The 21,619-nt window shown below is 41.2% G+C and overlaps 2 protein-coding genes across 2 annotated transcripts; both read right to left on the reverse strand.

The window, feature by feature from the left end:
- Positions 1-10,058: 10,058 nt before the first annotated feature.
- On the reverse strand, positions 10,059-13,532 carry dr1 (down-regulator of transcription 1). Its single transcript, XM_020499382.2, has 3 exons — positions 12,706-13,532; positions 12,229-12,392; positions 10,059-11,906 (listed from the first exon to the last, which is right to left on the reverse strand). The coding sequence occupies exons 1-3, from the start codon at positions 12,923-12,925 to the stop codon at positions 11,760-11,762; spliced, it is 531 nt and encodes a 176-aa protein (XP_020354971.1). The 5' UTR covers positions 12,926-13,532; the 3' UTR covers positions 10,059-11,759.
- Positions 13,533-13,754: 222 nt separating this feature from the next.
- On the reverse strand, positions 13,755-18,164 carry LOC109902754 (retinol dehydrogenase 8). The gene is made up of 6 exons (XM_020499381.2): positions 17,817-18,164; positions 17,372-17,533; positions 16,554-16,733; positions 15,521-15,614; positions 14,670-14,853; positions 13,755-14,355 (listed from the first exon to the last, which is right to left on the reverse strand). Exons 1-6 carry the CDS (start codon positions 17,911-17,913, stop codon positions 14,116-14,118), a joined length of 957 nt encoding a protein of 318 aa, XP_020354970.1. The 5' UTR covers positions 17,914-18,164; the 3' UTR covers positions 13,755-14,115.
- Positions 18,165-21,619: the final 3,455 nt, after the last annotated feature.

Raw genomic sequence — 21,619 nt, forward strand, 5'->3', positions numbered from 1 at the left:
CAGGGATGCTGGTCCATGTTGACTCCAATGCTTCACACAGTTGTATCAAATTGGCCGTTGAGCATGAAAAACTTAGCAGGGTAGCAGTTCTTGACAAAAAACGGTGCTCCTGGCATTTTGTCTTGCCCATTTACCCCCTGAATGGCACGCATACACAATCCATGTCTGAATTGTCTCAAGGCTTAACAATCCTTCTTTAACCTGTCTCCTAAAATGGAATGTCACTTACCTATCTGGTTGATTATTCTGAAGGTAATGTAAACTGTGGAACCATCAGCAGGAACTGGAACCAGGGGCTCATCTGTTTGTTGGGCAAGGGAACATGGAGAGCAAACACTATGTTGTTGACATCAATAGTCTTCCCCAAAGACTTGTCGAAGTCACAGATCTTGTGATACTGGTGGGGATGGTGGATATCCACACATTTGGTAGCCAGATAGTGGATAGCCATGGTGGGACTGGGAGCTGATAGGGAGGGATATCAAATACATTATTCAAATGTGTTAATATTTATAGATATGTATGTGGGCTTACAGGCTAGCAACTCATATCATAGGGAACAGGGGACAAGTTTGAATCACCTTACAGGCTGGTTATGCACATGACAAGTTGCAGTTCAATTGAATCAGTGGAAAGTACAGTATTGCAATATTCTTCTGTGTGTGTTAATGAACTGAAAACAGCTAACTAGTAGTAGAGAATGAAGTAAAGAAAGAAACTGTTCGGACACCTCAAGCTGCCTCGTGCGTAAAAGAGGGAAAGATGCATAAAATTATCCATATCACTGACATAACCTATGGACTTTGAATGTCTAAATACATTTGCTGTAATGTTTATGAACTCGTAAATATTTCCTATAATCTGAGAGTATGAAGCCTTGTGCACAACCCAATCAAATGTATTGAAAGCAAGTCTGATAGCAGTGTAGCTGTTCTACACTACATGACCAAAAGTATGTGGAAACCTACTCATGGAACATCCATTTCCAAAATCATGGGCATTAATATGGAGTTGTCACCCCCTGTGCTGCAATAACAGCATCCACTCTTCTGGGAAGACCTGTCATTAGATATTATAACATTGTTGGGGAGACTTGCTTCCATTCAGCCACAAGAGCATAAGTGAGGTCAGGCACTGATGTTGGGTGATTAGGCTTGGCTCGCAGTCGGTGTTCCAATTCATCCCAAAGGTGTTGGATGGGGTTGGAAAGTTGGAAGTACAGAATCATTTCAAATGTAATTGTATGCTGTGGCGTTAAGATTTCCCTTAACTGGAACTAAGGGTCCCAGCCCAAACCAAGAAAAAATAGCCCCAGACCATTATTCCTCCTCCACCCAACTTTACAGTTGACACTACGCATTCGGGCAGATAGCGTTCTCCTGGCATCCGCCAAACCCAGATTCGTCCATCAGACTGCCAGGAGATGAAGCGTGATTCATCACTCCAGAGAACACATTTCCACTGCTCCAGAGTCAATGGCGCCGAGCTTTACATCACTTCAGCCGACGCTTGGCATTACGTATGGTGATCTTAGACTCTGGGTTCTGACTACTAAATTTGGAATATTGTTCATTATCAGGTATCCTATTGAAATATTGAGTGTTATAGTCTAGGGTCTACATCAGAAGTTAATGGTTATCTGTATCAAATAAAATAAAATGTTATTGGTCGCATACACATGGTTAGCAGATGTTATTGCGAGTATAGCGAAATGCTTGTGCTTCTAGTTCTGACAGTGCAGCAAATCTAACATGTAATCTAACAATTCCACAACTACCTAATACACACAAATCTAAGTAAAGGAATGGAATAAGAATATATACATATAAATATAAGGATGAGCAATGACAGATCGGAATGGTCAAGATGCAATAGATGGCATAAAATACAGTATATACAAAGGAGATTAGAAAATGCAAGATATGTGAACATATTTAAAGTGGCATTATTAAAGTGATCTAGTGATCATTTATTAAAGTGGCCAATAATTTCAAGTCCGTATGTAGGCAGAAACCTCTTTGTGTTAGTGATGGCTATTTAACAGTCTGATGGCCTTGAGATAAAAGCTGTTTTTCAGTCTCTCGGGCCCAGCTTTGATGCACCTGTACTGACCTTGCCTTCTGGATGGTAGCAGGGTGAACAGGCAGTGGCTCGGGTGGTTGTTGTCCTTGATGATCTTCTTGGCCTTCCTGTGACATCGGGTGCTGTAGGTGTCCTGGAGCGCAGGTAGTTTGCCCCCGGTGATGCGTTGTGCAGACCGCACCACCCTCTTGAGAGCCTTGCAGTTGTGGGCGGTGCAGTTGCCGTACCAGGTGGTGATTCAGTCCGACAGGATGCTCTCAATTGTGCACCTGTAAAAGTTTGTGAGGGTTTTAGGTGACAAGCCAAATTTCTTCAGCCTCCTGAGGTTGAAGAGGCGCTGTTGTGCCTTCTTCACCACACTATCTGTGTGGGTGAACCATTTCAGTTTGTCCGTGATGTGTACGCCGAGGAACTTAAATCTTTCCACATTCTCCACTGCTGTCCTTTCGATGTGGATATGGGGGTGCTCCCTCTGCTGTTTCCTGAAGTCCACGATCATCTCCTTTGTTTTGTTGACGTTGAGTGAGAGGTTGTTTTGTCGACACCACACTCCGAGGGCCCTCACCTCCTCCCTGTAGGCTGTCTCATCGTCATTGGTAATCAAGCCTACTACTGTTGTGTTGTCTGCAAACTTGATGATTGAGTTGGAGATGTGCATGGCCGTGCAGTCATGGGTGAACAAGGAGTACAGGAGCGGGCTGAGCACGCACCCATGTGGGGCTCCAGTGTTGAGGAGCAGCAAAGTGGAGATGTTGTTTACTACCTTCACCACCTGGGGGCGGCCCATCAGGAAGTCCAGGACCCAATTGCACAGGGCAGGGTTGAGACCCAGGACCTCAAGCTTAATGATGAGCTTGGAGGGTACTATGGTGTTGAATGCTGAGCTACAGTCAATGAACAGCATTCTTACATAGTTATTCCTCTTGTCTTGATGGGACAGCGCAGTGTGCAGTGTTATGGCGATTGCATTGTCTGTGGACCTATTGTAACGGTAAGCAAATTGAAGTGGGTCTAGGGTGATAGGTAAGGTGGAGGTGATATGATCCTTGACTAGCCTTTCAAAGCACTTCATAATGACAGAAATGAGTGCTACGGGGCGATAGTCATTTAGTTCAGTTACCTTTGCCTTCTTGGGAACAGGAACAATGGTGGTCATCTTGAAGCATGTGGGGACAGCAGACTGGGATAGGTAGAGATTGAATATGTCCGTAAACACACCAACCAAATGGTCTGCACATGCTCTAAGGACGCGGCTAGGGACGCCGTCTGGGCCTTTAGCCTTGCGAGGTTTAACACGTTTAAATGTCTTACTCACATCAGCCACGGAGAAGGAGAGCCCACAGTCCTTTGTTAACGGGCTGCGTCGGTGGCACTGTATTATCCTCAAAGTGGGCAAAGAAAGTGTTTAGTTTATCTGGAAGCAAGACGTCGGTGTCCGTGACGTGGCTGGTTTTCTTTTGAAGGCCATGATTGTCTGTAGAACCTGAAAATTAAAGAGAGCCGCACACTCTAGGAGCTCAGATGCAAAAATGTAATTACCAACATTTCGACAGCCAAGCTGTCTTCATCAGGGTATAATCACAAACACTGCGATGTGACTCGTTTATGTAGTGTCAAAAGACACAGATGTCTGTAATCATGGCCAAGAGTGGCCTAATATCATTGGTTAATTATCAAATATTAAAATGGCATACAAAGAACAGCATACAAACAACAAATGGATAGCATACGATCATAAATTCATTTGACTACAAAAGCTTACAAACAATTACAATGGCAAAGTCACAATAATCACAAGAATGGCTTCAGATCAAAGTCTACGTTGAAGGGAGCAAGGGTCTTTAAGTTAAAGATCCAGGCAGCCTCTCGTTTTAACAATAAATTATCAAGGTCACCCCCTCTCCTAGGCAGGGTGACATGTTCGATGCCAATATAACGCAGAGACGAAATCGAGTGGCCTGCCTCCAAGAAGTGGGCCGCAACTGGATAAGTAAAGTTTTTACACCTAATGGTGCTACGATGCTCTGAGACACGTACTTTTAATTTGTGCTTTGTTTTACCCACATAATTTTTAAGGACAAGGACAAGTTATAAGATAAATAACTGCCTTAGTGGAGCACGTAACAACACCTTTGATTGGGATCGATTTCCCTGTTTGTGGGTGTTTGAAGGATCTACATTTATAAGTGCCATTGCATTGAGCACAGTACATTTGTAATTTCCATCCGGTAGGGGCGCAAATAGACGTTGTTCAGGAATATCTTGGGGTGGTAAATCAGAGTGTATCAATTGGTCTCTGAGATAACACATTACCGAGACTATCATCGGATTTTAGAATGTGCCAATGTTTGTGAACAATTCCCTTAATTCGTTCAGAACGCTTTGAATAGCGGGTAGTTAGAACACAAGAATGCGTCTTTTTGCGAGACTGACCTTGAAAAAGGTCATGTCTCGTTTTGTTTTGAATTTTCTCAATTGCAATATTAATCTGATCATTCTTGTAGCCCCTCTCCTTGAACTTTCTTTGTGTCTCAGCCATATTTCTGTCGAAATCTGATTGTTTTTTGTAAATTCTTTTGATTCGACAGAATTGGCTGTTGGGCAAACTATTTTTCAAGGGAAGTGGGTGACAACTATCAGCCCTCAACAAACTGTTACGATCAGTAGGCTTCCTGTAAAGATCAGTGTATAGAACATTATCTTCACACAAGATCAAGAAAACTGATTTGACGTGTATCAGATTGCATAGTAAATCTCAAATGATCAGAACAGGAGTTAAGAAAAGCATGGAACGCCTGGAGCTGTTTGCATCACCCCTCCATAGAACAAAAATATAATCAATATACCGTTTCCAAATAATGATGTTAGGCAAGAAAACATTTTTGAGAGGATTGAAAATCTCCATGTAACCCACATACAAATTAGCATAGTTAGGAGCCATGGGGATCCCATAGCAGTACCCTTCGTCTGAATAAATAAATAATTTAGAAACATGAAATAGTTATGTGTGAGTACGATTTCAGCCAATGTTATAATGCATGCACTGGAAGGTAGTTCATTAGGGTCACGTTGCAGAAGAAAATGTTCCATACCGCCCTCGTGTGGAATATTTGTGTATAACGACTCAACATTAAAGTAACTAACAAGGTATTCTCAGGGAGAGGATCAAGAGATTCAATGATAGAGATCATACTGCTGGTGTCCTTTACAAAGGAGGCGAGCTGTTCTGCGAGTGGTCTAATAAGAAAGTCAACAAAAGTAGATAGATGGGCCTTTACTGCATCAATGCCCACTACTATAGGGCGCCCTGGAGGTTTTGTAACATTCTTGTGTAATTTCGGCAAAGTATAGAAAGTGGCACTTTTATGTGTTGAATAGCCAAAAATCATGTTCTTTTTTGGTTATCTGACCAGAAGTTAAATACCCATCTAGGACAGTAAAGATAGTATTCTGAAATTGGGAAGTAGGGTCACTTCTGAGTTTCTTGTAAAAGGTGTTGTCAAGCTGCCGTCTATGACACTCATGTACATAAACTGTCCTATCCATGAGTACAACCAACCCACCCTTATCAGCAGGACGAATAAGGACTGCCGTATCAGATTGTAAATCAAGTAAAGCTTGTTTTTCATCCTTTGGTAAATTATGGAAAGATTTGGACCCCTGTTTATTCTTAAGGAGATGTCCAACATCTTTTTCCACAAGTCTGCAATATGTCTCGATAGAGTGATTGCGATTGGCTGGAGGTATAAAATAACTATTGCTTCTAAAAGGATTCGGAGTATGTGCAGGAGAGCAACCTACTGGTTCAATAGAAGTGTCAGAATTAGGGGAGCTAAAGTATTCCCTTGAACGGATGTCTCTAAAAAGCTTAAACATGTCTACCTTAACATCAAAATCGTTGCACTGGGTTGTAGGCACAAAATATAACCCTTTATTAAGCAAAGAGACATGGGCAGGGCTGTCTGTAGAACCTGCCACATACGTCTCGTGTTTGATCCGTTGAATTGCGACTCCACTTTGTCTCTATACGGACATTTTGTTTGTTTCATTGCCTTGCGGATGGAATAACTACACTGTTTGTATTCAGTCATAATCCCAGTCGCCTTGCCGTGGTCAAATGCGGTGGTTCGCGCTTTCAGTTTTGCGCGAATGCCACCATCTATCAACGGTTTCTGGTTAGGGTAGGTGTTAATAGTCACAGTGTGTACAACATATCCTATGCACTTATAAACTCACTAATCGAATCAGCATATACGTCGATATTATTCTCTGATGCTAGTTTCATGTAGTCATGGCTCTATTTAGTACTGTGTGCCTTCCATAGTCTGTTCTGGACTTGTGGACTGTGAAGAGACCTCTTGTGGCATGTCTTGTGGGGAATGCATGGTTGTCCAAGCTGTGCACCAGACAGCTCAGTGCATTCAACATGTCAATACAAGCATAAATACAAGCAGTGATGAAGTCAATATCTCCTCCACTTTGAGCCAGGAGAGATTGACATGCATATTATTAATATTAGCTCTCTGTGTACATCCAAGGGCCAGCCGTGCTGCCCTGTTCTGAACCAATTGCAATTGCAAAGTCCTTTTTTGTGGCACCTGACCACACGACTGAACAGTAGTCCAGGTGTGACAAAACTAGGGCCTGTAGGATCTGCCTTGTTGACAGTGCTGTCAAGAAGGTAGAGCAGCGCCTTATCATAGACATACTGTACAACTCCCCATCGTAGCTGTTCTCTCAATATGTTTTGACCATGACACTTTACAATCCATGGTAACTACAAGCAGTTTAGTCACCTCAACATGCTCCATTTCCACATAATTTTAATTAGAAGATTTAGTTGAGGTTTAGGGTTTAGTGAGTGTTTTGTTCCAAATACTATGCTTTAGTTTAAAAAATATTCAGGGCTATCTTATTCCTTGCCACCCACTCTGAAACCAGCTGCATCTCTTTGTTGCAGTTATTTCAGTCACTGATGTGTATAGTGTTGAGTCATCCGCATACATAGAAACTCTGGCTTTACTCAGTCAGTGACATGTTGTTAGTAAAAATTGAAAAAAGTAAGGGGCCTAAACAGCTACCCTGGGGAATTCCTGATTCTAACTGGATTATATTTGATAGGCTTCCATTAAAGAACACCCTCTGTGTTCTGTTAGACAAGTAACCCTTTATCCACATTATAGCAGGGGGTGGAAAGCCAAAACACATGTGTTTTTCCAGCAGTAGACTATGATCAATCATTTCAAAATCTGCACTGAAGTCTAACAAGACAGCCCCCACAATCATTTTATCATCAATTTCTCTCAGCCAATCATCAGTCATTTGTGTTATTGCTGTGCTTATTGAGTGTCCTTCCCTAAAAGCATGCTGAAAATCTGTTGTCAATTTGTTTACTGTAAAATAGCATTATATCTGGTCAAACACATTTTTTTCCAAAAGATTACTAAGGGTTGGTAACAGACTGATTGGTCAGCTATTTGAGCCAGTAAGTTTTTTTTTACTATTCTTAGGTAGCGGAATGACTTTTGCTTCCCTCCAGGCCTGAGGACACAAACTTTCTAGTAAGCTTAAATTGAAGATGTGGCAAATAGGAGTGGCAATATCGTCCGCTATTATCCTCAGTAATTTTCCATCCAAGTTGTCAGACCCCGGGGGCTTGTCATTGGTGATAGACAACAATATTTGTTTTCACCTCTTCCACACTAACTTTAAAGAATTTAAAATTACAATGCTTGTCTTTCATAATTTGGTCAGATATACTTGGCAGTGTAGTGTCAGCATTTGTTGATGGCATGTTATGGCTAAGTTTGCTAATTTTGCCAATGAAAAAATTATTAGTAGGCAATACCAGTTGGTTTTGATAAATGAGCCATCTGTTTCAATGAATGATGGAGCTATGTGCCTTTTTTCTCTCATTTAAGGTGCTCCAAAGCTTTTTAATTCTTCATATCATTTATCTTGGTTTCATAGTGTAGTTTCTTATTCTTTTTAGTCAGTTTAGTCACATGATTTCTCAATTTGCAATAAGTTTGCCAATCAGTTGTGCAGCATGACATCCCTCTCAACCATACAATTTTTCATTTCCTCATGAATTCACAAGGATTGAACAGTTTTTACAGTCGTTTTCTTAATGGGTGCATGCTTAGCAACTGGAATAAGCAATTTCATAAATGTGTCAAGTGCAGTGTCTGTTTGCTCCTCATTACACAACATGGACCAACAGATATTCTTTACATCAATAACATAGCAATCACTATAAAACGTATTGTATGACTTCTTATACACTATATTAGGCCCAGCCTTTGGAACTTTGGTTTTCCTAGATATAGTGTTATATTGTGATCACTACAGCCGATGGATTTGGATACCGCTTTCAAGCTAATTTCTGTAGCATTAGTAAAGATGTGATCGATACATGTTGATGATTTCATTCCTGTACTGTTTTTAACTACCCTGGTAGGTTGACTGGTTACAGTTTGAAGCTTTTTCTTGAGTGGGCAGCTTGATGAAAGCCAGTCAATATTTAAATCACCCAGAAAATGTACCTCTGTTGATATCACATACATTATCAAGCATTTCACACATGTTATCCAGATAATGACTGTTAGCACTTGGTGGTCTATAGCAGCTTCCCACAGGAATGGGCTTTAAGTGAGGCAGATGAACCTGTAGCCATATTACTTCAACAGTATTTGACATGAGATCCTCTCTAGTCTTTACAGGAATGTGGTTCTGAATATAAACAGCAACACCTCCACCACTGGCATTTCTATATTTTCAATAAATGTTACAACCTTGTATTACTACAACTGTACTGTCAAAGGTATGCTCTAAGTGAGTTTCAGAGATAGTCAGAATATGAATGTCATCTGTTACTAGCAAATTATTGATTTCATGAACCTTGTTTCTTAAGCTACAAATATTAACGTGGGCTATTTTGAGCACTTTTCTTCCGGAATACTTACTTGCTTTCATTGCTTTACTGGGAAGCTTAGCAGCAGTAGATGTGCTCATGTTCTTTATGTTAGTGCAGGGTGAGCTGCTCACAGTGGACTTCCTCCTAGGGCACACCGGCTTAGTGCTAACAGTATAAATCTGGTTCATAGGCACATGATTACTGCATACAATATCTGTAGATGTATCAGGGCAGTCAGGGAAGATCAGGGCAGTTAAAGGGACATACATTAGGTTACTTATATTGTGTCTACTGATGCTCCTGGTGTAATGTAAAACTGCTGAAGCATTATGACAACTCTGCTTCACAATGGTAGGGATTAGCTGAGCTGGGCTTGAGTCACTGATAAGTCACGGTCTCAACGCAGCCTTCTAGTGCTGTGAAAGGATCCAAGTTGTTGCAAAGATGCTAATTAGCTCAAATTGTCCATTAGCTCAAACAGTCAAGTTACATAAAATCATTAGGCCCTAATCTATGGATTTCACATGACTGGGAATACAGATATGCATCTGTTAGTCAGATAGCTTTAAAAAAAACAGTAGGGGCATGGATCAGAAAAACCAGTCCGTTTCTGGTGCGACCACCATTTTGCCTCATGCAGCATGACACATCTCCTTCGCATAGAGTTGAGCAGGCTGTTGATTGTGGCCTGAATGTTGTCAGACTCCTCTTCAATGGCTGTATGAAGTTGCTGGATATTGGTGGAAACTGAAACATGCTGTCGTACACATCGATCCAGAGCATCCCAAACATGATCAATGGGTGACATGCCTGGTGAGTATGCAGGCCATGTCACTGTTGGTCATTGTAATGACTTTACATTAGTTGTCTTATTTAGAATAATTTACCATCAAAACATAATGGCATTTTATGACTTGTTGGTCCTAGTCTAATTAAAAACTTTAAAAAATTCTGCTTTTGTCCATGATGTATAAAACTGAGGCTAACATACACAGTTCAAAAACACCTAAAAATGAGGAAAGAACTATAAATAAGTCCAGAAAACACGAGGAACAATAGGTCACTATAAAAGATGTTAACTTTATTGCTTAAAGAATACAACTTTATAAAAGGCATGTGAAATGGGTAACACAATGACAGGTTACCAATCTTTATAGAATTCACCACACATTCATAATGCAACTTTATCATACTGCACCACAGAAAAACAAATGTGCACCCCATTCCCAAAATTGTGCACTACTATTGACAACAGCCAAAGCAGTGCAGCATAAAGGTAATAGGGTACCATTTGGGATGCACAATATAAAAAGCCAAGAAGAAATCATAGCATTTTTTCAAGGTGAACATTATCAGTCATTGAGAACAGTAACTTGAGTGCACACTGTACCCACGTCTCTTTATACTACACATGGAACATACACTTTAGGCTCATATACTTGGGTTGTTAAGCTCTCCTGCGGTTGTGACCCAAATTGCACCCTATTCCCTATGTAGTGCTCTACTTTTGACCAGGGCCAATTGTTTTCTTGTCAAAGGTATTGCACAATATAGGGAACAGGGTGCCATTTAGGACACAACCTATATCTTTGGTTATGAGTCCGTCAAAAAAGATTCTGAAAGGAGTAGCTAAACAGTTAGCAATACTGTAGGTGAACATCCTAAAAAAAAGAATCAATGCCTTCAGAAAGTATTCAGACCCCTTGACTTTCACATTTTGTTACATTACAGCTTTATTCTAAAATTGATTAAATAAAATGTTTTTCCTCAGCAACCTAAACACAATACCCCATAATGACAAAGCGAAAACAGCATTTTAGAAAATAAATAAACAGAAATACCATATTTTCACAAGTATTCAGACCCTTTGCTATGAGACTCAATTGAGCTCAGGTGCAAAGTTTTTGCTTTGTCATTATGGGGCATTGTGTGTAGATTGATGATGGGGAAAAATGATTTAATCATTTTTAGAATAAGACTAATGTAACAAAATGTGGGAAAAGTCAAGGGGTCTGAATAGTTTCCGAAGGCACTGTATGATTGAGCTAAAATAAAACAAAAAGCATTTGAATCCTATTTTACAAATCAAAACATATTCACAACCCTTCTAAGTGTTTCAGAAATATGTTGGGTGTATCCCAAATGATTGATCAGAGCCAGTTTATATGGGAGGTGGTGCTATTGGGGACATATCCGTCATGTTAAACAAAGAGGGGGGTAAGGAACAAGTTCTGTAAAAATTATTTCCCAAAAAGGACATGCCAGTAGGAGGAATAAGCACCGCCCACCTTTGGTAAGACAAGTGAGGAGCTGTTCTCCTGCTTGTTAATTTAAGTGGAGGAAAGCTTAAATGAATCTTTATCCAAATGTGTTTTCAGGTACTGCTGTCAAAAAAGACAAAATGTCTACCTAGTATGTGACAATAAAAACATATATATAATCAAATTCCCCATATCTATGTACCTTGAAACTGTCCATAATGTGAACTCCTGATACTGGACTGGTGGGGTTATGTGCATTATGTCCGAACACAGCTCAGATCACTGCCAATGAGAGTGTTCGGAGAGAGAAAGAGAGGGCTGCTTTCCGACACTGTCCAAAGACGAGGGATATGGCCTGGTTCGTATTCAGCAGGCACGAAACGGATGAAAACAGCCAGAAACAGGTGGCAGCCTACTATCTGTACTTATCCAATAAGAGATTCTTGTTTTTACTATCTGTTTTGCATGTTGCAGCCCAGACCCAGGGATCAGCTTCATAATCACATGTCATCCTCATCATCCTCATCCTGGGACGAGCCAGCCTGCTGTCCAGCGCTGGCAGATGCTGCAGCCAACTGGGCCTGCTGGGCAGCTTGCTGCATCTGGAGCCACTCCTGCTGGGCCAGCTCGGCCTGCTGCTGCCGTGCCTGGAACACAGTAAATACAGTCAGTCCACCAATAAATTAGACATGGTCAGAGATAGAGATGCAAACAGCAAAGCAGGGGAGCCACTCAACCTAGAATGTCTACTAAATGTTACCAAAACAAATATACATTATTTTAGCCTTTGTCATACTGCAGAAATATCCGTTTGTGCACTGCAGTTATCCATTCCTGGTGAAGGTGATCTATAAATGTGCAGAGATGTGGCAAGAAATAGTCTTAATCAAACATGTTATCCGTCTTGATCCTTAACACACTCTTGTAACGATCAGTCTGGTTAACCAGGTTATGACTCTTGATCCTTACCTTAGCAAATAGTTCCTGCTGTTGTCTGAGGAGCTCTTCCTCTGGGATGCCCAGGTTTTCCAGGCGAGAGTTGGCCTTCCTCCTTTTAAGTGCTACTGTTTTACACTCCTGCAGGACATCCTTCACCTCTGTGATGTACGACGCAAAACCCAGGCTTTCAAGTGCTGTGGAGAAGAGGATATGGTTAGGGGAAAGGGGAAAAGATTATGGAAACAATTTTGAGGAAAATGAAACAGACATGTATTCAACAGTCTCTTCACTTGATGATTGTTGGAATTCCTAGTGCATAACTAGCTAACTTGGTTCCAGATTGACTTACTATAGCTAACCTGGTTTACAGATAAGTGGCCAGGCAAGCGCATACCTGCATTAACTAAAAAATACATGGCAGGCAGGAAGGGGGGAAACACCTATACATTACAAGTGAATATATTTTCAAACCTGTTGATACAGAATAAAAAATACAAAGATACTAACCATTAATTACATGTTCAGGTGATATGGTCTTCTTTTCAGACTTGTTACATATTTCATTCGCCTCTGATGAGATTAGATGTATGAACTCTGTGCAGCAGTTCACAACAAGTTCTCTTGCATCATTGGCAACCCGTACGTTGGGCAGAGTTTCCTTGATCATTTTGTTGATGGCTGCCCTGGGAATGGTGAGGTCGTCATCGTTTCCCGACGAAGAAGCCATCGTATTCCAGAGAACTAGTTTCTCAAGTTAATAAAAAACCAAACTGGGGGAAAGCTTGATTTGATGGTAGGCTTCCGCAGAGGGCTAACTAGCTAACGTTACGTGTTGAAAATGTCGTGGGCTAGACGCTAACGTTGGCTAGTTGGGTTTAAAAGTTAAAGCTATGCAAACTAGCTACACAAAAGCCTATTGACACAGCATATCCTAATGTTACTGTAGAGACGTGGAATGTAACGAATAGGTCTAAGTAAAACACGATGGTGAGGTGAGGACAAGAGAAAATGAAAACCAGCTAGCGAGTTAGCAAGCTATGGTCCATCTATCGCAACGCGTTAGCCTAGCTAACATTAGCTAGTTTAGTTACCTGCAGCGGCTTTTGAGAACATGGCTAGCAAGCGTGTCGTTGGGATCATTTCGTAACGCAGTGTTGATCCCCAAAACACTGTTTAAACCAAAATCCTGTATACACTGGAACGAGAACTACGGTTCCTTTATCGGCCGAACGAAATACTTTAATTCATTTATTCTGTTAAATTCAGTTTACCGGCAGTTCGGCACTGAAATTTCTGCGGAAACGATCCACGCAAATAAAACCCCTTTCCGGTATATTATTTTTCTACGGTGCCCTGTGAAAACGACAAAATAAAAATGTCGCCACCTACTGTGTAGGTGTAGCAGGCCTACATATGGTTATAATACTTAAGTGTACAAGCTTATTTCCCCTTTCCCAATGGACCTTTACCATGTTTTTTTTTTAAATCACCAGTAACCCTATTCCTGTCTTGTGCTTGTTCAGGACAAACAAAAAGGTGATCTAATAATGCATAGGTAGTGGTTAATATGGGATTATCCTTTAATACAATTGGGACTTTGAATGCAGTGTAATATTCTATAACCTGTGAATCATGGATTAGTGGCCCAATAGATAATAGTGTTACATAATTGGATCTCCACACATCTTATCAGTGGTGATGGATCCTTTTATTGTAGGCCCTGCCAATACAAAAGTCCATTGAAATTCCCCAGTGAAACATTTTGCCCAAATTGAAAGGTAACTACTCCATCAACTTTTGAATCAGTACATTTTCAACACCAACACTCAGAAGATAAAACCTTGGAATTTTATGTTGGTTTATGATTTATAATAAAAAAAAGTGAATTAATTCGAAAATTGCCTTTTGGGACACATCCTAAGAATTGCTCTTGTCCTTATCTATAGCGAAACTCTTGCGGGTCCTCCAGCGTAGCAGCTTGAGGAAATTGAGGCTGGCATTGAAGACCTTGTCGTGCTCAAACACCATCTTGTAGAAGGTGTCGATGGGAAGGTCTCCGCTTGGATCAGCATACTTCAGGGTGGTCATGGGGGTGTACAAGGTGTTGGTCTGGTGTCGGAATGGAGGGTTGTCCATGGTGATGATCTTGTGTGTGTGCTAAGTGAGGAAGACACGGAGAAGGAAGGGACATTGAAAATTAGATGAAGAATTCAGAATAACCTGAAATAAATACAAAATAACTTTCCAGAACATGGTTTTCTGGAGATGCACTGTTGAGGGCCCTTGGACAAGTCAAGTGAGTCAAGCTAGGGAGAGACATTTAAGCACAGAAATTTGAACACATGCACCAAACAAACTAACCCTGTGATTTAGAATTAGACTTTACTTAGTCTCTAAGTATAATACTTTATAAGATGTTATATGTATAAGCCTTTATAATGTGTCAATTTGAGCACCATAGGCTAATATACCTCTGCTATGTCCTCAGGTGTCTGTCCAAGGCTTTCATAGATCTGCTTGAAGTTCTTCATATAGATGTTGGTAAACATATCTGCTGTCACTTTGTCAGCTTTGGAGAGGTCTGTCTTCATGCCCTCTTCATAGACCTTATGCTCAAACTCCGTCACCACAGGGCCTGGCTCAATCAAACTTATACTGCCACAGCAATGGCAGCAACACACACACACACGCACACATACACACACAATTACTACTTCAAATGAATGTTCAGTTAGCCTAGTAAACTCAATTCTATTCTGTCACCAAAACCCTTTTGTATTTTCTGTATCTAATACCACAGGAAAATCTATAATAAATCCTAAGATTGTGTCTGTACGCTGTTGCTTCTTCTAAATAATGTCTATAATATTTGTTGGGTGTGGTTGTTATTGCCATTTTACCCAACTGTAGCATGTTTTTTGTCACTCGTGGTATGAAACACTGGTAGGATATTGCAGTGTATAAGTGCAGATGTTGGTGACATGGATGAGTGGGCTACAGGTGTTGGTGACATGGACGAGTGGGCTACAGGTGTTGGTGACATGGACGAGTGGGCTACAGGTGTTGGTTAGCATGCATTATTTTCCCCTGAGGGGAAGGCTGCTCCACGATGCATCCTCTCACTCCCTGCTCTAATCTCTGCCCCCTGATAATTGAACTCTCACAAACAGAGCAGTGTGAATGTGCCCTCCACACACACCAGATGCAGTATGTGGTAGGGAAGCTCTGGTCCAAGGCGTTAGTTATTGCTAATGCTGAGCATTCCTTAGCAAACCACACTAACGCCCTGGACCAGAACTAGTGGTACGGTAGGACTACTTACTTCAGATTAAACCTCATGGCTTGGACGGCCATGCTTTCACAGAAACCCTCCACAGCAAACTTGGATGCTGCGTAGATATCGTTGAATAATATACCTGTGAAAAAGGAGAATGCCACCAAATAATTTATACAGACCGGATGTGTCCATTGTAAAATGTAAATTTATGAAGTTCAGATCGTGATGGAGTCTTTCCATTTCTAAGCCTAGTGTTCTTCAACGGTTAATATTGAACCAGTAGCAGTGTGGGAATTATGGGGGCCTGGGGGGCTCTGCCCCCCAAATGAGATATGACCTCCCCTAAATGCAACAAAAGTTGCAAACATTGCTGGGGATCTCTTTGAACTATTCTCCTATGTGTTTAAAATGCAATTTTGTACTGATACAGTGGTAAATATTAAAATAAAAGCGCATTCGAAATTAAACGAACAACCTGTCATGGTTTAATCCAGTGACAGCTGGTTCAGGTTATTTCAATCGTATTAATCTATTTTCTCTGGCTGTCTTCCTCTCTCTCGGTCTTGAGTATACCCTAGCAAATTTGAAACATTGTATCGACTGGATTCAGCCTGCTAGCAAAATGGCAACATTGTTTTTAACTGGGACTTCGCAGTTTCCCGTGTCGATGAGCTCGGGACAGACATGGCTTTTCACAAAAAATGTAATTTGTCACGTCAATTAATGCAGGCTACAAGAGTTTAGATCTACTGACAATCTCTGAATGTCATTGCACGTTTTGGTGTTTTTAACAGATGTTTCTTTCCATTAATCCAATGGCTGTTGCACCGTTTGGATGCTGGAATTTATTTTGTAGTGGACCAATGTACACTTTTTGAAGTGATTTGACAATCAGATGAAAACATCATGCCTGGTTGTGTTCATACCACATTACAACTGGTAATGCACGTTTACCTTTAAAATATATGTCTGTGCCATTAGGCACATACAAATGTGTAGCCTACTCACAAATACACTTGCTAGTCTGTAAGAAAACCTCATGAAAAGCCATTGTGTGAAAAGAAGCAACATCTCTTACCCTGTATGCCCATGACACTGCTGATCACAACAATATGGCCACTCTTCCTCTTCTTCATGTCTGGTAGGATCACTTTGAGGAGTCTCACTAGACCAAAGAAGTTGGTATCCATGACAGCCTTCATCTCCTCCATAGACTGACACTCTATGGGGCCTACCAGACCCATCCCAGCATTGCTGACTGAGAGGGGAAAATATAGGTTTATTCAGTTATGTGAAAGCGTTCTGATCGTTGCGTTTGCATAATCTCCACCCGGCACAGCCAGAAGAGGACTGGCCACCCCACATAGCCTGGTTCCTCTCTAGGTTTCTTCCTAGGTTTTGGCCTTTCTAGGGAGTTTTTCCAAGCCACCGTGCTTCTACACCTGCATTGCTTTCTGTTTGGGGTTTTAGGCTGGGTGTCTGTACAGCACTTTGAGATATCAGCTGATGTACGAAGAGTTATATAAATACATTTGATTTGATTTTTGATTTGATTTGTTTGCAAATACAAATAGAATCAGCATAGCTGAAACGATGCCCTGTTCTACATGATAGACAATTATATCTGTTTTCTATGATACATTTCTGCCTGAATGTTCTGTAACGTTACATCCTACTGAACCGGCCACTGGAATTGGGATGTGTGGGAAAAGTCAGTGCAGGCCATTTTAATTTGACTGTACAACCAACTAGCCTTACAAAAGAATTACAGTCAAATGCTTTACTGGGTTTGTAATGCAAACGCGATCAGGGAAGACAGTGTCCATACATATAAATGTGAGGTCATTAGCCTACATGTAATACCAGATAAGTGTGTAGGCATGCATCCGTACTTACTGAGTATGTCTAGCTTGCCATCCGGTAGGCTGGCCACACAGGCCTTGATGGAGTCTTCATTGCACACATCCAGTTGTTTAATCACCAGGGTCCTGCCCAGAGTCCTGCCTGCCGCCTCCACGAGTGCCTCTGCCTTACCCAGGTTCCTCATTGTGGCATACACTGGAGAACACAACACAGGTGTATCTTAGTCTCTTGGAAGCAGACAAGTTTGTCTATGAATATTGTGTAGCTGTATAGTCTGGGGATTAGGAGTTTCTGACCATACTTTTGGGGATTTTGAAGGTAAAGGAACCATCCTGACAATTTCACTGCTTTCCATAATAATTTTAACAGATAGCTGAGATTTCATCCATTGACAGAGGTGGAATAAACATCACATTTTGGTTACCATAACATTAAATATCCAAATTCTGTTAAACCCAAAGAGTACCCATTAACTTACCAATGAACCTCTTCTTTTCATCCTTGGCTATGCGTACAGCCAGGGCCAGTCCGATGCCTGAGGAGCAACCTGTGATGAGGACAATCTTCTGGTTCATCACTGCTGTTAGTCTCACAGAAACTCCTTTGTCTTTAAGAACCTAAATTGAGAAAAATTCCTGGACAAGGCTAATAAAGTGATTTGAACGGTACAAAAATAAATTGGTCTCACAACTCCAGTATCAGGTAATAAGGGACAGCAGGAGGGAATGAAAGCGAGGAGGGAATGAAAGCAATGGGGGAGCGAAAGTGAGGGAAGATTGAAAGAGAGGGGGGAATGAGAGAGAAGGACGGAATAAGAGTGAGCATGAGGAGATGAAAGAGAGGGAGTAAAGGTGATTTGCTTTCGGCTCAGTAATCCACTGTAGTCAGACTCAGCAGAAACAGCCTTATACAGGAGCATGATTAGCATCCATTAGCATGCCACACACATAGCCTACACCTATACACACACACACACAATCAATCAAATATATTGTATAAAGCCCTTTTTACATCAGCATTTGTCACAAGAAACCCAGCCTAAAACCCCAAACAGCAAGCAATGCAGATGTAAAAGCATGGGGGCTAGCAAAAAAACACCCTGGAAAAGCAGAAACCTGGAGGGGAACCAGGCTCTGAGAGGTGGCAAGGTATCTTCTGGCTGTGCCAGGTGGGGATTATAAGACTACATGGCCATTAAGGACAGATCTTTCTTCAAGATGTTCAAACATTCATAGATGACCAGCAGGGTCAAATAATAATCACAGTGGTTATAGAAGGTGCAACAGGTCAGCACCTCAGGAGTAAATCTCAGTTGGCTTTTCATAACCCAGAATTCAGAGGTCGAGACAGCAGGTGCGGTAGAGATAGACAGAGAGAAATGATTCCAAAACAAAACAAATTTTGGTAAACTCAATTATCTATTGGGTGAACATATGTTTTCCATGCCAAGAAAGCCCTTTGAATGTAATTGAAATAGAGAGAGAGAGAGAGAGAGACAGCAAACCAGTGACTCAGCCCTTTTAATAAGGTCAGAGGCAGATAATCCCGGTGGAGAGAGGGGAGCTGGCCACGCAGAGACAGCAAGTGTGGTTCGCCACTCCAGTGCCTTGTTGTTCACCACTGATACAGACCTTTGGAAAAACAACATTTTAAAAAGTCTAATAAGTCCATGTGATATAGCTATGCCATCACAATAAATCCATTATATATTTTAGACAGGTCCAAAGAAACATGATATGAAGAAACTGTAGTCTATTTCAGAAGAACAGAATAGCATACTCTGAGTTGTCCTTATGCCATATGGCTGTGGGCTACACTAGTTCATTTAGCAGACAAGATTTGCTTAGAATTCCATGGCATTATTTTACAACTTTAGTTGTGATACAAACACTGGGTCACATGTTTTAATGTTTAATACATTCTAAGGCTGCATGATGAGACTCTAATGATGATTTGAAAAACGCTTCATGAAAGGCATGGGCTCTGCTTTGTTTTTTGCTCAGGTTGCACACACTTCATCAGTCTCTCATTCACAATTTGACAAGCACTTGATAATGCCTCGATTTCACTGCGGCATTCCCTTTGTGTGGACGTAACGGCCCCTAAAATGTTTTATGTCTTTTGTGTCTAGTGGCCGTTGTGCTCTTGGGCTGAAATAGTCATTATAATATATTTTTCCCGGCTGCCTGCTCCAAAGTACTTCTTACTCACATGGCTCTCTCAGATAGCTCAATTCTCATTATCCAATGCCAGTCACATGATCAAGTCTTTCTCACAGGCTACAAGTGAAGGCAGACACATCCTGGATGCAAATGCACGCATCCGAGGTGCATATTGAAGATATTGGAAGAACTGCCAACTTCTACTTTTTGTCAGACAACAAGATGAGTAGTCCAAAGGTAAAAACAGCAAAAGCACTAGACTATGTAAATCTACTATCCCCCCATAGTACAAAAGTTGACCTATTCTATTGTGTGTGAGAAATAAATATTCCGAACATAGTCTGAGACAGTTGTGGGTTGCGATAGCACACACACACACACACACAAAGAGAAGTACGCCTGGCCCCGTCTGAGGGCTTAACTAATGTTATAAGACTTTTATATGAGATTGATTAGTGGGGTGGCTGTGGGCTAGTAGGGATAGTGGTAAAAGAAGTAGGGTGTGTGGGCAAACTTAGCCTGGCTGACGAGACTCATGTGGTACACAGCGAGGGAGAGTAGAGGAAGACTTTGGTGTGTGTTTGGTGTCAGTCAGACTAGGGTAAATAAATACTGTGCCATGGGTAAATTGTCTACCACACAGCACATAGCCTACACCTATACACACACACAATCAATCAAATATATTGTATAAAGCCCTTTTTACATCAGCATTTGTCACAAGAAACCCAGCCTAAAACCCCAAACAGCAAGCAATGCAGATGTAAAAGCATGGGGGCTAGCAAAAAAACACCCTAGAAAAGCAGAAACCTAGAGGGGAACCAGGCTCTGAGAGGTGGCCAGGCATCTTCTGGCTGTGCCAGGTGGGGATTATAAGACTACATGGCCATTAAGGCCAGATCTTTCTTCAAGATGTTCAAACATTCATAGATGACCAGCAGGGTCAAATAATAATCACAGTGGTTATAGAGGGTGCAACAGGTCAGCACCTCAGGAGTAAATCTCAGTTGGCTTTTCATAACCCAGAATTCAGAGGTCGAGACAGCAGGTGCGGTAGAGATAGACAGAGAGAAATGATTCCAAAACAAATCTATTTTTGGTCAACTCAATTATCTATTGGGTGAACATATGTTTCCCATGCCAAGAAAGCCCTTTGAATGTAATTGAATTGAAATAGAGAGAGAGAGAGACAGAGAGAGAGCAAACCAGTGACTCAGCCCTTTTAATAAGGTCAGAGGCAGATAATCCCGGTGGAGAGAGGGGAGCTGGCCACGCATAGACAGCAAGTGTGATTTGCCACTCTAGTGCCTTGTCGCTCACCACTGATTCAGACCTTTGGAAAATATACATTTTAAAAAGTCTAATAAGTCCATGTGATATTGCTACACCAACACAATAAATCCGTTATATATTTTAGACAGGTCCAAAGAAACATCATATGAAAAAAAATTATATTACAGAAGAACAGAGTAGTATACTCTGAGTTGTCCTTATGTTAGACCCTGACCTGGCTATGCCATATAGCTGTGGGCTACATTAGACAAGATTTGCTTAGAATTCTATGGCGTTATTTTATAGTATGAAGAATACAATTGAATGTAGCTGAATAATACAGAAAGGATATTTTCTCTAAACAATTTTAGGGAGTGTGCGCACAGCTATTCTGTGTTGTGGTTAACAAAGAAGCTTGTCCTCGTATTATGTTTAATTTAGAGTTATTTATGACACTTTAGTTGTGATACAAACGTCGGGCTACATGTTTTAATGTTTAAGACATTCTAAGGCTGCATGATGAGACTAATGATGATTTGAAAAAGGCATGCAGTCTTTGTTTTTTGCTCAGGTTGCACACACTTCATCAGTCTCTCATTCACTATTTGACAAGCAATTGATCATGCCTCGAATTTCACAGCGGCATCCCCCTTGTGTGGCCGTAATGGCCCCTAAAAAAATGTATGCATTTTGCGGCTAGTGGCCGTTGTGCTCTTGGGCTGAATATAGTCATTATAAATTCATATTTCCCGGCTGCCTGTTCCAAAGCACATTTTACTCACATGGCTCACTCAGTTAGCTCAATTCTCATTATCCAATGCCGGTCGCATGATCGAGTCTTAAATAT

Source organism: Oncorhynchus kisutch, linkage group LG13, assembly GCF_002021735.2.
Source record: "Oncorhynchus kisutch isolate 150728-3 linkage group LG13, Okis_V2, whole genome shotgun sequence".
Taxonomy (NCBI): domain Eukaryota; kingdom Metazoa; phylum Chordata; class Actinopteri; order Salmoniformes; family Salmonidae; genus Oncorhynchus; species Oncorhynchus kisutch.